Source organism: Podarcis pityusensis (assembly GCF_964106645.2).
Source record: "Podarcis pityusensis genome assembly, chromosome: 16".
Classification (NCBI taxonomy): Eukaryota; Metazoa; Chordata; class Lepidosauria; order Squamata; family Lacertidae; genus Podarcis; species Podarcis pityusensis.
Window position 1 is genome coordinate 27,910,236 of NC_138041.1, and position 12,946 is coordinate 27,923,181.

Genomic DNA, 12,946 nt, shown 5'->3' on the forward strand with positions numbered 1-12,946 from the left:
GTGCCTGTAGTGAGCCCGCCAGAGCAAAAGGAGGCGGTTATGACTCGTAACTCTGTTCAACAGGCCACATGGCACCCATGGAAACCCCAGGGGTTTTTCTTCACTCCATCCTCCAGCCAGGGAAGCAAGAGGCATTATCATCACCACTGGGAGAATCATGTTTGTGTGTGTGTGTGTGTGTGTGTGTGTGTGAAGTATTTCAATTAAAAGAAATAAAGTGATACAGAAATAAAAGAAGATGAGGGGGAGAGAAAAAAAGAACAACAGATATAAAATAGAATATATATATATATATATATATATATATATATATATATATATGAACCCCTGACCATTAGGTCCAGTCATAGCTGACTCTGGGGTTGCGGTGTTCATCTCACTTTATCGGCTGAGGGAGCCGGCCTACAGCTTCCGGGTCATGTGGCCAGCAAACCAGAGCAGCGCAAGGAAACACTGTTTACCTTCCCACTGGAGCGGTACCTATTTATCTACTTGCACTGTGGGGATTCGAACTGCTGACCTTCTGATCGGCAAGTCCTAGGCTCTGTGGTTTAACCCACAGCGCCACCCGCGTCATATATATATATATATATATATATATATATATATATGCAAAAATGCAATATACAATATTCCCATACATTCTTATTCCATACATTCCATACATTCTTATATAAATTGGAGTACTTATGTATATGTTAATAGCCTACTAAACATTTCAGGGTAGTATAGTATTGTGTGTGCGCACAAACAAAACAACAACAACCAGAAACAGTATCCATGCCTATCTCCAAAACCGTTGGCTATTCTTCTACAGTTCTCCATGACATATTGTTGTGATGGGGATTCTCAACTCTGACAAATCTGAAAAAACATAAAAGATAAAGGCTTCTTTATGTTCATGAGGAGGTGAGAGTCTGTTTGTCTCAAAGCAGACCTAATATAAATGAGATCATGCAGCAAATGGAAGCTCACACAATATACAAACTTAAGATACATATTGTCAGAGCTGCTTCCAGATCCTAGCTCACAGAGGATCACGCTAGCCAGCGATCATTAAATAAAAGTCTTTATTGAGTTACAGTTTCCATTCTCAAGCTGCTGCGTGCAACTCTACGTCTCATGGTTAGATCGGCGAAGCTCCATCTGAGTCTCCGCCCCTTGTACACCAACTTAATATCCTAGCCTTGCTCCACCTTTTCCGCCTGACTGTTCTTCTCTGGGTCCCTCTGCCCCCCGGGGTCTCTTCCTTCCGGGATTCCTCTGACGCTGACGCTGACCCCCCTGACTCTTCTCCCTCCTTTCGGCGGGCTTTAGGACCTGGCTCCCTCTCCGGGCTGCCTACTGCGCCACCTTCCTGTGCATTTGAACTTGGCATGCGCGCCCAACCTTCCACCTTCCGTCTGACCGTTTCTTCGCTCCCCGATGGAGGTGTGGCCACTCCTGACTCGTGCCCTCCCCCCTGTTGTGAGCTGCCAGCGCTTGATCCCTGGCGCCCTTCCTCTTCCCTGCTCTCTGGCGGTGACGCTGGTCCTGATTTCCAACTGCTCCCCTCTGAGTCCCCTCTGGCTCTATCTTCCTGGGGTGTCCCCCTAGGCTCCCCCCTTGCCCTGGCCACTGGTGCTCCTTTCTGTGAATCTTCTGATTCACTGGAAAGACTCGGAGATCTCGGGTCGTCGTCATCACTCATCTTTTCTTCTGCCTCCTCTCCCTCGCTCTCTGTTTCCTCCCTTGCCCTTGCCTCTGCTCCTGAACCCCTGACACATATATAAGAAGCTCATTTCTATTTTGTGGATGATTCATGTTCTTATGTAGCTGCACTGTCTTATATTTCCTGAATGTCCCATGAGCATATTATAAAGCAGTTGTGCTCTTTTTTATAAATCAAGCACCACTAAGACTTGTTTCTGTTTGGTTTCCAATGTATTTCTTTTCAATTAAAAAAAATCAGGGTGCCATGAGCAATTTTTTATTCTGAAAGTGTGGCCCTGGGAAAGAACCCAGACAAAACATGGAGCCTTATCTCTTCTTTTAAATGGTCCCCTTCATGCTAAATCTGTTCCAGGGTAATTTTTCAGAACTTCATCACATTTCTTCATAATGTCTCCAGAAAAGCCGACGGGTGTTGACATATTTGTGTGACAAATTATTCCTCGGCTCCTGGGGTATTCAAAAGAGGAGGGGACATGTGCAGCTAGATTAGACACAGATTCCCCCCCCCCCCCATCTGAGGCTCATCCTCCTTTTGACTTCCATCATGGCCTGGATCCTTGTTCTCTTCAGCTTTCTCGCTTACTGCTCAGGTACGGTTCAGGTGGGCTAATGAGCCTACAGCAAAACTATTTCTCATGTGTATTTATCATGCCCCCCCAAGCCGACTTCCATGATATTTGAAAATACAGAAAATGATTCATGTGTTTATCATTTTCCTCCTCCTTGCAAAGGAGTCCTTTCACAGCAAACGTTGACTCAGGCAGCCTCCGAGTCTGTCTCCCTGGGCCAAGCAATTAAACTCTCCTGTTCTAAAAGTAGCGGTGGAAGCTGGGCCAACTTTCACTGGTATCAACAGAAAGCTGGGCAGGCTCCTCGCTTCATGTTCTATCATACCAGCGACAGGGGAGAAGGGATCCCAGATCAGTTCACTGGTTCTGTCTCTGGGAACACTGGCTATTTAACCATCTCCAACATCCAGATTGAAGATGAGGCAGTTTATTACTGTGGTGCCTGGGAGCACACTGGTACTACCAAGTTCCACAGTGATACAGTCTGATGGGGAACTGAGACAACCTTTGCTATTCCTCCCTAGAGTAGGAAACTTGAATCACCCAGGAACTTCACTGAGGCCAAAAGTGACAGCCCTTCCTCCTCACCACTGACAGGCTCAAAGTTAGGGCAGGAGGACAGATTTTGTAGGTCTACTGGAAGAGGATCCTGGGGCTGTTGCAGATCTTGTATGCAACTGCACTGAGGACTGAGGACTTCACTTTCATTGGTATCAACAGAGAACTGGAGAATATCCCTGCTCTTGGCTTTACGATGCCAGCACCAGGGGAGAAGAGATTCCAGATCAGTTCATAGGTTCTACCTCTGGAAACATTGCCCATTTAGCTATCCTAACATCCTGACTGAAAACAATTAATGACACCTCTACAGTTATTCACATGCAACATTCAGTTGTGTTTAAAGTCTGCACACAATAGTTGAGCTGTATGAATCAAGAAGCATACACACCAACATTTGTAGATGTCTAGAGGCAGCTGAGGAACACGGGTGGCGCTGTGGGTTAAACCACAGAGCCTAGGACTTGCCGATCAGAAGGTCGGCGGTTCGAATCCCCGCAACGGAGTGAGCTCCCGTTGCTCGGTCCCTGCTCCTGCCAACCTAGCAGTTCGAAAGCACATCAAAGTGTAGGTAGATAAATAGGTACCGCTCCGGCGGGAAGGTAAACGGCGTTTCCGTGTGCTGCTCTGGTTCGCCAGAAACGGCTTAGTCATGCTGGCCACATGACCTGGAAGCTGTATGCCGGCTCCCTCAGCCAGTAAAGCGAGATGAGCACCACAACCCCAGAGTCGGTCACGACTGGACCTAATGTTCAGGGGTCCCTTTACCTAGAGGCAGCTGGTACCTGTGTTCAGTGTCGTGTGTGAACAAGCCTATAGTCTCTCCTGAGTGTTGGTACATTCATATGGCAAGGAATGGAACTTGCATACCCAACAGGTGAGACTTACAAGCAACAAAAGGTTGCAGCATACAGTTCAGACGTGGCAGAAAAAGATTGCCCAGATTTTCACTACGATCCTAATCCTTTGAGATACATTGCATTTTTTGATTGCCTTGAGAATTTCCAGCCAGGGCAGCAAGGGTCATTCTCACCATACAATTATATATTCTAGTCAGGTCTGGAAGGTTCCCGAGGGCCAGGCAGAGAGGCTGGAGGGCCGCATTAAGCCTCTGGATCTAAGATCCCACTCCCGTCCTAAACAAAATGCCATTCTTCTTTTAAACTGCCTAACGCATGCAAAATTATTTCGTTAGAAGTTCATCACATTTCCTGCCCATAGCAAAGCCAATGGGCATTGATATATTTGCATGAGAAGTCTTTCTTCATTTCATGTGGGATTTAAGAGAGGGGGAGGAAGGTGCCGCTAGATTAGAGAACCTTTATTCCTCTCAGCCTCAAATTGATTTCCACCATGGCAAAGCTGTGTGTTTTATTCGTGTTTCTCAGTTACTGCTCAGGTCTGGTTGTGGAGGGAATATGGGGCTGGTGACCATGCTATTTGTCTTCTTTATTTATCACTAAAACAGAATTAATACTTTTTCTGAAATTTGAGAAAACAGAAAATGATGCATAGTTGTTGGGTTTTTTCCCCCTTTTCTTTACAAAGGTGTCAGTTCACAGCACACATTGACTCAGTCAGCCTCCGAATCTGGGACTCTGGGCCAGACCCTGATTCTCTCCTGCTCTAAAAGTAGCAGCAGCAAGAGTGCATTCCGCTGGTATCAACAGAAACCTGGAGAAGCTCCTCGCTTTGTGCTCTACGGCACCAGCGACAGGGGAGAAGGGATCCCAGATCGGTTCACTGGCTCCGTCTCTGGGAACACTGGCTATTTAACTATCTCCAACCTCCAGGCTGAAGATGAGGCCGTTTATTACTGTTGCGTTTGGGAGGACACCGGTGGCTTCAAGTTCCACAGTGGTGCAATCTGATGGGGAACTGAGACAAAAAAGCTTCACTCTTCCTCGCTGCAGCAGGAAACCTGAACCACACAATCACTTGTTTGAGCCTCAAAGGAACAGCTTGGCCAGGGACAAGCTTGAAATGGTTAGGGCAGGAGGGCAAGGGGCGGGGGCTTTGCTGGAAGAGGAGGGCAGAATATTGAGATGCTGGAAGAACTTAGAGGGCGCCTCTCTGACAAACTGGTAGAACAAGCAGAGCTTGTGGGAAAAATAAATAACCAATTAAAATGGGCATAAGGCTTGAGCTACAAGTACTCTTTTCTAACTGAATGGCACTGTTTTATTATGTACATAGAGGAAAACCAAAATAGTAACAACAACAACAATTTATAATTTATACCCTGCCCATCTGGCTGGGTTTCCCCAGCCACTCTGGGCGGCTCCCAACAAAATATTAAAAAGACGACAAAATATCAAACATTTAAAAGTTCCCTTCAGATGCTTTCTAAAAGTCAGATAGTTGTTTGTTTCCTTGATATCTGATGGGAGGGCGTTTAACAGGGCGGGCGCCACTACTGAGAAGGCCCTCTGCCTGATTCCCTGTAGTTTCACTTCTTGCAGTGAGGAAACCACCAGAAGGCCCTCGGCGCTGGACCTCAGTGTCCAGGCTGAATGATGGGAGTGGAGACGTTCCTTCAAGTATACTGGGCTTGAAAGGTCAGCACCAACACTTTGAATGGTGCTTGAAAATGTACTGGGAGCCAATGTAGGTCTTTCAGGACCGGTGCTATATGATCTTGGCGACCATTCCCAATCACCAGTCTAGCAGCCACATTCTGGATTAATTGTAGTTTCTGGGTCACCTTCAAATGTAGCCCCACGTAGAGCGCATGGCAGTAGTCCAAGCGGGAGATAACCAGAGCATGCACCACTCTGGCGAGACAGTCTGTGGGCAGGTAGAGTCTCAGTCTGTGTACCAGATGGAGCTGGTAGACAGTGGACTCTCCACAACCCATCGGCACAACCCTTCTTCCTCTGACCTGTGTTCTGTGTCCCACCACCATTCTCCTGGCTTGGAGCCTTCCCACTCTGATGCTTCCCTGAGGTGTTCCCCGGCTATAGCCTCCCACCATTCTTCTTCATCTAGCCAGTCCCTGACATCATGACTCTTCACAAATCACACCCCTTCCTCCAAGGGGAACTTTCCAGGGGCCGTCTGCCAGTGGGATGTGTGTGTGTGTGTGTGTGTGTGTGTACCAGAGGCAAAACTGAGCAGATGTGACTCTTATTTTTGTACAACAGGTCACGCCCTTCATGCAAAACCTGTTCTGTGGTCATCTGAGAGAGCTTCATCACAGTTCTTCATAATGTCTACATAAAAGCCAATGGGTTCAGATATATTTGCATGATATATCATCCCTCAGCTCCTGGGATATATAAGAGAGAAGGGTCCCCCTTCCCTCTTATAGATTAGAGAGCTGTTTGCCTCTGGGACTCGCCTTCCTTTTGAATTTCACCATGGGCCAGATCCTTATCCTCTTAATTTTTCTCACTTACTTCTCAGGTATGGGTTATGTGGTCTAATGGGATAGCAACAAAGCTGCTTCTCTATTTAGCACAGAAACAGAATATGTTTGTGATATTAAGGAGCAGAGAATGATGCATCGGTTTTTCTTTTTCTTTCTGCAAAGGTGTCGCTTCACAGCCAACATTGACTCAGGCAGCCTCCGAATCTGTCTCCCTGGGCCAAGCAATTAAACTCTCCTGTTCTAAAAGTAGTGGTGGAAGCTGGGGCAGCTTTCACTGGTATCAACAGAAAGCTGGCCAGGCTCCTCGCTTCGTGTTCTATTATACCAGCAACCGGGGAGAAGGGATCCCAGATCGGTTCACAGGTTCTTATTCAGGGAACACTGGCTATTTAACCATCACCAACATCCAGGCTGAAGACGAGGCCGTTTATTATTGTTGTGCTTATGAGAACTCTGGTGGCAAGTTCCAGTTCCACAGTGGTGCAATCTGATGGGGAACTGAGACAAAAACCTTCACTCCTCCTTTCTAGAATGATGAATTCAAAACAGCTCGAGCCTGAAAGTGACAGTTCTTCTCCCTGGGAAGGGACAGGCTTGACGGACAGCAAAATGAAATAAGAGTTCATTAACAGAAATGCATTTGGCTTGGGTCTTACACACGAGGTGAAATTAAGTGCGCATGCACAATTTTCCTGCCTAATCACACATTCTGGGTTGCTCAAGTAGGGAAGTGCGTATCTGGAATGGGTCGTGTCTCATGCTCTTTATAGAAAATTTCTTTATGGAAATATACCATCAAGTCTATTATCTGGATGGGAATATAAAACAGACAGAGGCTGATCTATTCAAACAGAAGCACACAGGATGTGATCTTTATTTACTGCTGCAGGACACCCCACCTGCCCTGTTGAAGAGAGAAGACGATAATACTTTACTATATATATACATGAAACTACATAAAAGTACATTTCTATTGGTGAAGTCACGATACATACCATCCTTTTTTATTTCAATCTTTACAGAGAGAGCCTATAGAACCCAGCCTCTTGGATAATGGCATTGTCCCGAGTGAATCTCCATCCCCTGTCTCTGCCACTTCCTCATTCACCATCATCATCACCTGCTCTACAGGTGCTGCCTTCAAACTTCCTCCATGAGGTTTGTGGCAGGTTGAAACAACTAAGTGGAGCCCTGGATATGTTTCATAGTTCAGCCCTGATAGCAACACTGACCAGATGTGCTGGATCTACACACATTAAAAAATCAGTACAGGAAAACACATTATAAAAGCTCATAATGGAAAATCCCACTGGTGACAGGTCATAGCTCTACAGCGCCATCTGGTGTTGTATGTTTATGATGCAGTTATAAAAATATAATTGATGAAATGGAGGCAGCGAGAGATTTTACTTTCTTGGGCTCAATGATCACTGCGGCTGGTGATAGCAGTCATGAAATTAAAAGATGCCTGCTGCTTCTTGGGAGAAAAGCGATGACAAACCTAGACAGCATCTTAAAAAGCAAAGACGTCACCTTGCTGACAAAGGTCTGTTAAAGCTATGGTTTTCCCAGTTGTGAGAGCTGGACCATAAGAAGGCTGATCGTTGAAGAGTTGATGCTTTTGAATTATGGTGCTGGAGAGTCCCATGGAGTGTGAGAAGATCAAACCGATCCATTCTTAAGGAAATCAGCCCTGAGTGCTCACTGGAAGGACAGATCCTGAAGCTGAGGCTCCAAGACTTTGGCCACCTGATGAGAAGAGAAGACTCCATGGAAAAGACCCTGATGCTGGGAAAGATTGAGGGCACAAGGAGAAGGGCATGACAGAGGACGAGATGGTTGGACAGTGATCTCGAAGCTACTAACATGAGTTTGAGCAGACTGCAGGAGACAGTGGAAGACAGGAGTGCCTGGCGTGCTCTGGTCCATGGGGTCACAAAGAGTTGGACACGACTAAACGACTAAACAACAAAAGCTGAGTCCACAGACAAGTTTCTATTCTATATCTGCAAGATCTAAAAACCAGGCCATATCAGTCAAATGTGTTCTGGAAAACCATGGTCTTACTCCAACTGCTTGAGCACTGAATACCAGCATTGGTTTTCATATGATATAACCTTCCTGTTCATGTTGAGCATAGCTATATGATGACTGCTTTTCCAGATTTAACCTTTAAGGGGAGATGTTGGTCTATTTTTGGCAGATTGTTCTGAGAGCACCTGCTCCCTCTTGCACCTGTGATGGGAAGTGAAGCAGGAGAATGTTCACTAAGCATGGCTACATGTCTGATGCTTTCTGTTCACTCATGCTCAGATTGGCATGAATGCAGCAAATATATCAGGTACAAGTACACATTCGGCAGACAAAAAGAGTCGGAAAAGAATGTGGAAGTGCGTGAATAGATTAATTTCATTTCCTCTTTTATTTCCTTTTTTAAAAAAAGTTTCATTCACTTTGGTTTCTGTTCTTTGGAGTGCATTTGGTGTTCTGTTTGATTTTTCCCCCTTGAGTGCATTGCGTGGACAGGCGGAGTCCCCCACATCCTGGGCGCCCCCCCCCCGTCATGTGGAATAACGACTCATGACAACGTGCTATGGGATTAAATTGGCCACAACTTTATTAAATTTCAAATGTGGGTAGACCTTGGCTCAGGCATTGGGCGTTCTCCCTCCCCAGTCTCCAGCCGGAGACCTAGGGAGCATCAGGGTTATCCAGTGTGTGGGGGGGGGGTGGGCAGGCTCTGGAGAACATATGTTCAAGCAGAGATAGACGCCCCCGTTACGCCGCCGCCACAGGGGAGAGCAATGACGACCTCTCGGCGTACAGTCAAGGCCTCCCCTCAAAATCTCCTTTAACAGGGAATCCTGGTATCGCCGCTGCAAAGAGGAAGATGGACAAAAGGATTCCGCCCAAGGCCTGATACCGCCAAAGTTGTGACGTTTTGCTACAGGAAAGGCGAAACCTGCCAATGCAGGGAAATTCCTTTCCGGCCCTTTGACAGCGACCTTAATGTAGCAGCGCCCGCATACCTGTGAAGAAAAGTTAACCTGCAAAACCTGTGAAGAAAAGTTAACCTGCAAAATAAGGCATTAACTGAGGGTGGGTAGGGTGGGAGAAGTTCTGGAGCCAAGTGAGGATTCCCAGGTAAGATCCTCCCTCTATTGTGTGGGCAGGTAATCCCTCCCCAACCTGGCCTGATCTCCTTGGCAACGCTTCCCCCCAGGTGGGATTGGACAACTGACTGGGGTAGGCAGAGACCTCCAGGTATCCCACCTGAGGAAAGGCAAAGCCAAGCCTATGCTGATGGAGCCGCTCCAGATCCAGGGGCTGTGCACGTCCACGCAAAGGTCGCCCCCCGTTTTATGCGGGGAGTGGTCATTAGTAACATAAGTAATACCTGCCTGTCTTTTATGTTTAAATCTATCAAGTGCAAGTACACCAAGCAAAAGTCATTTGTTATTTCAACTTTACAAGAGAGAGTGTCTTGGGAAGTTTTTATAAGAGGGAAAAGGGAAGTAACTAAAAGGGCAATATACCCTGTCTCTCTTCCACATAACTCTGTAAATGGGAAGCAAAGTTTAATTCCCACAAAATATCCCTCCACAAAAAGTGTTCACCCTTCATTTTCTACAGTGCCATGGCATGCATTTTATCCCCAGGGGTGGAGAGGAGTGTGTGCTGCATTTTCAAGGGAAATGATTTGAATGTAGGGCTGGGTCACAAGATCGAAAAGATTTAAGAGAGCAGAGAGACGGGTCTGAAGGAGAAACCTCTGTGCCTTAAGGAGGGAGAGCTCCTCTGCGTTCCCATCATGCTCTGGGCATGAGTATTCCAAATTGTAAAACAGTGTGTGTGTGTGTGTGTGTGTGTGTGTGTGTGTGTGTGTGTTTAAAAGAAAAAAGACATTCCTTGTCCACAGGGTTATAAGCTTGGAAAAAAAGCATGACACCCAAAGCAAAAGGAACAGGGAGGGAAGAGGAAAATATAAATCCAATTCAGGCACCAATGTCTAAACAGTTGCGCCTATAATGACCAGCTGGCCCAAAGCTGATGAAACAATTCCTGTTTGTCTCTCTGAGGCAAGTCTGATGGGATGGCTGCCCCCAGATGTGGGGAGAGGAGGCCTGATGGAGCTGGCCTGTCATCTTGAACTGCTGTTCTCTGGCTACGCTGGGCACCACTTATCCTCCATGTCTGACCCCCCTTAACTCCATCTTGGGCTCATAAACGCCACACTTTTAACTCTGTGTTGTGTGATAGAGAACCCCCATTTGTCTGTCCTGATCTCCAAGCCACATGGACTTCAGATCTATGACGTATTGGGAAAGGTGGCGAAAGAAAACATCCTAAATCATCATGGCGTTTCAATAAACACCTGTAGAGGGCGCTGGCAAGCTTGACAAGATCCGCTCTTTGCAACCAGGCAGAGGGGGCTTAATCCGCATGCTGCTGCAGAGCACTAACTACGCCCTCCTCTTTCTCACACTACAAGCCTCCACCACATCATATCCCTTGGGGCAGATAATGCATTGGGGAACTGCTTTTCTCGAAGCTTTGTTGCTTCGAGAAAACAGGAGTTTAAAATTGGAACTTGAGAAGCTGCCTTGGTCAGATCATTGGTTCCTCGGGTTCAGTGATGCCTCCACTGATGGGCAATAGACGCAAGATAATATCCCCAAGGCAACTATCTTTAAACAAACAACAAATGTATTTTTAATTTTGATTTCCCTTCTTCTACTTGTTAATTCAGGGCAATTCTGTTGCAACAGATTATGACAGCTCGATGACTAAGCTCTTTAGCAACAAAACGTCGGAATTACCGGAATTATAACACAAGGGGACTCTTTATTTACTTCGTTTGCAGTTGTTCGAGATAAAATCTATTTTGGAAAGAGAAAAGATGAGCACTGAAACACGGACATATTACAAGTCAACTCTTTATTTACTGTGTTTGCTATTAAGATAAAACTGATTTGGGAACTGTTTAGATTCCCCCTTAATTACAAATATAAAGGTAAAGGTACCCCTGCCCGTACGGGCCAGTCGTGTCCGACTCTAGGGTTGTGCGCCCATCTCACTTAAGAGGCCGGGGGCCAGCGCTGTCCGCAGACACTTCTGGGTCACGTGGCCAGTGTGACGAAGCTGCTCTGGCGAGCCAGCACCAGCGCAGCACACGGAAACGCCGTTTACCTTCCCGCTAGTAAGCGGTCCCTATTTATCTACTTGCACCCGGGGGTGCTTTCGAACTGCTAGGTTGGCAGGCGCTGGGACCGAGCAACGGGAGCGCACCCCGCCACGGGGATTCAAACCGCCGATCTGACGATCGGCAAGTCCTAGGCGCTGAGGTTTTACCCACAGCGCCACCCGCGTCCCTAAGTTACAAATATATGTATACATATTAGTAACATTAGTAATACCTGCCTGCCTTTTATGCTTAATCTAGCAAGTGCAAGTACACCGTGTAAAAGTTATTGCGTGGTCAGGCAGAGACCCCCCAAACCCAGGTGACCCCTGGGTGGAATAATGATAACAACGTCTTATGGGATTAAAATTGACCACAACTTTATTAAACTTTCAGGTGTAGGGAGACCTTGGCTTAGGCGTGGTGCATTTATCCCTCCCAGTCCCTGGGCGGGGATCTGGGGAACATCAGGGTTATCCAAACTGTGTGGGGATTGGGCTGGCTCTGGAAAATGTATGTTTAAGCAGAGAGCCCGCCCCCCATTTTTCCGCAACGCAGGGGAGAGCACTGATAACCTAACGGCGTATGGCCAGTGACTCCCCCCATCACAACCCCTTTAATGGGGAACCCTGGGATTGCCGCCGCAGGGGGGTTGTGGGTCACCGCTTCACACCCACACCCACATATAGGGAAGATAGACTAAAGGATTCCGCCCAAGGCCTAAAACCGCCAAAGTTGTGGCATTTTCCTATGGGAAAGGCAAAACCTGCCAATGCAGGGAAATTCCTTCCCGGTCCTTCAACAGCCACCATCAATGAATGTATCAGCGCCCGCATACCTGTAAGGAAGAGGTTAACCTGCAAAAGGAAGGCATAAACTGAGGGAGGGCAGGGTGGGAGAAGCTCTGTAGCCGACTGAAGACTCCCAGGTAAGTTCCACCCTCTATTGTGTGTGCAGGGCGGTCCCAACCGTACCTGGTCAACTCCCCTGGCAACACATCCGCTTGGGGAGGCGAAGCCACTCTGACTAGCCGGGGACCATGTAGGGCCAGGGGGCTGCATGCAACCATGCAAAAAGCGGCCCCCCACCGTATTTTTCGCTCTATAAGACGCACCAGACCACAAGACGCACCTAGTTTTGGGGGGAGGAAAACAAGAAAAAAAAATATTCTGAATCTCAGAAGCCAGAACAGCAAGAGGGATCGCTGCGCAGTGAAAGCAGCAATCCCTCTTGCTGTTCTGGCTTCAGCGATAGCTGCGCAGCCTGCATTCGCTCCACAAGACGCACACACATTTCCCCTTACTTTTTAGGAGGGAAAAGTGAGTCTTATAGAGCAAAAAATACGGTAACCAAAGGGTCCAACAACCTGGGCTCTCTTCCACAGAACTCTGGCCTTCAGTTGCATTTATTTTATTGCTACCTTCGCTGCCTTTATTCATGAGGGAAAATTGGTAAAGGGGATTCATAGAGGGAGATAACTTTGCCTAAGCTGCGGAGCACGGCTGGAATAGCGAACATATACCTGTACATGCCTGGCCACAGAGATGTCTCCTG

General features: G+C 47.1%; 2 protein-coding genes across 45 annotated transcripts in view; both read left to right on the forward strand.

Moving 5' to 3' along the window:
• LOC308465386 (immunoglobulin lambda-1 light chain-like) overlaps positions 1-12,946 on the forward strand; it is a 151,460-nt gene that overhangs the window by 113,498 nt on the left and 25,016 nt on the right. The window lies entirely within an intron of this gene.
• The window catches only part of LOC308465380 (immunoglobulin lambda-1 light chain-like), a 157,515-nt gene that overhangs the window by 89,734 nt on the left and 54,835 nt on the right, over positions 1-12,946 (forward strand). For 2 of the 41 annotated variants that reach the window (XM_080985349.1, XM_080985348.1), the window contains exons 1-2: positions 6,099-6,245; positions 6,373-6,679. The exons of 34 other annotated variants lie outside the window; for them this stretch is intronic. In XM_080985349.1, coding sequence (XP_080841475.1) covers positions 6,200-6,245; positions 6,373-6,679 — 353 coding nt within the window. In that variant the 5' untranslated portion in view covers positions 6,099-6,199. Of the gene's footprint in view, positions 1-6,098; positions 6,246-6,372; positions 6,691-12,946 lie in introns of those variants that run through there. 5 more of the 41 variants (XM_080985311.1, XM_080985306.1, XM_080985310.1 and 2 more) reach the window with 4 other exon arrangements.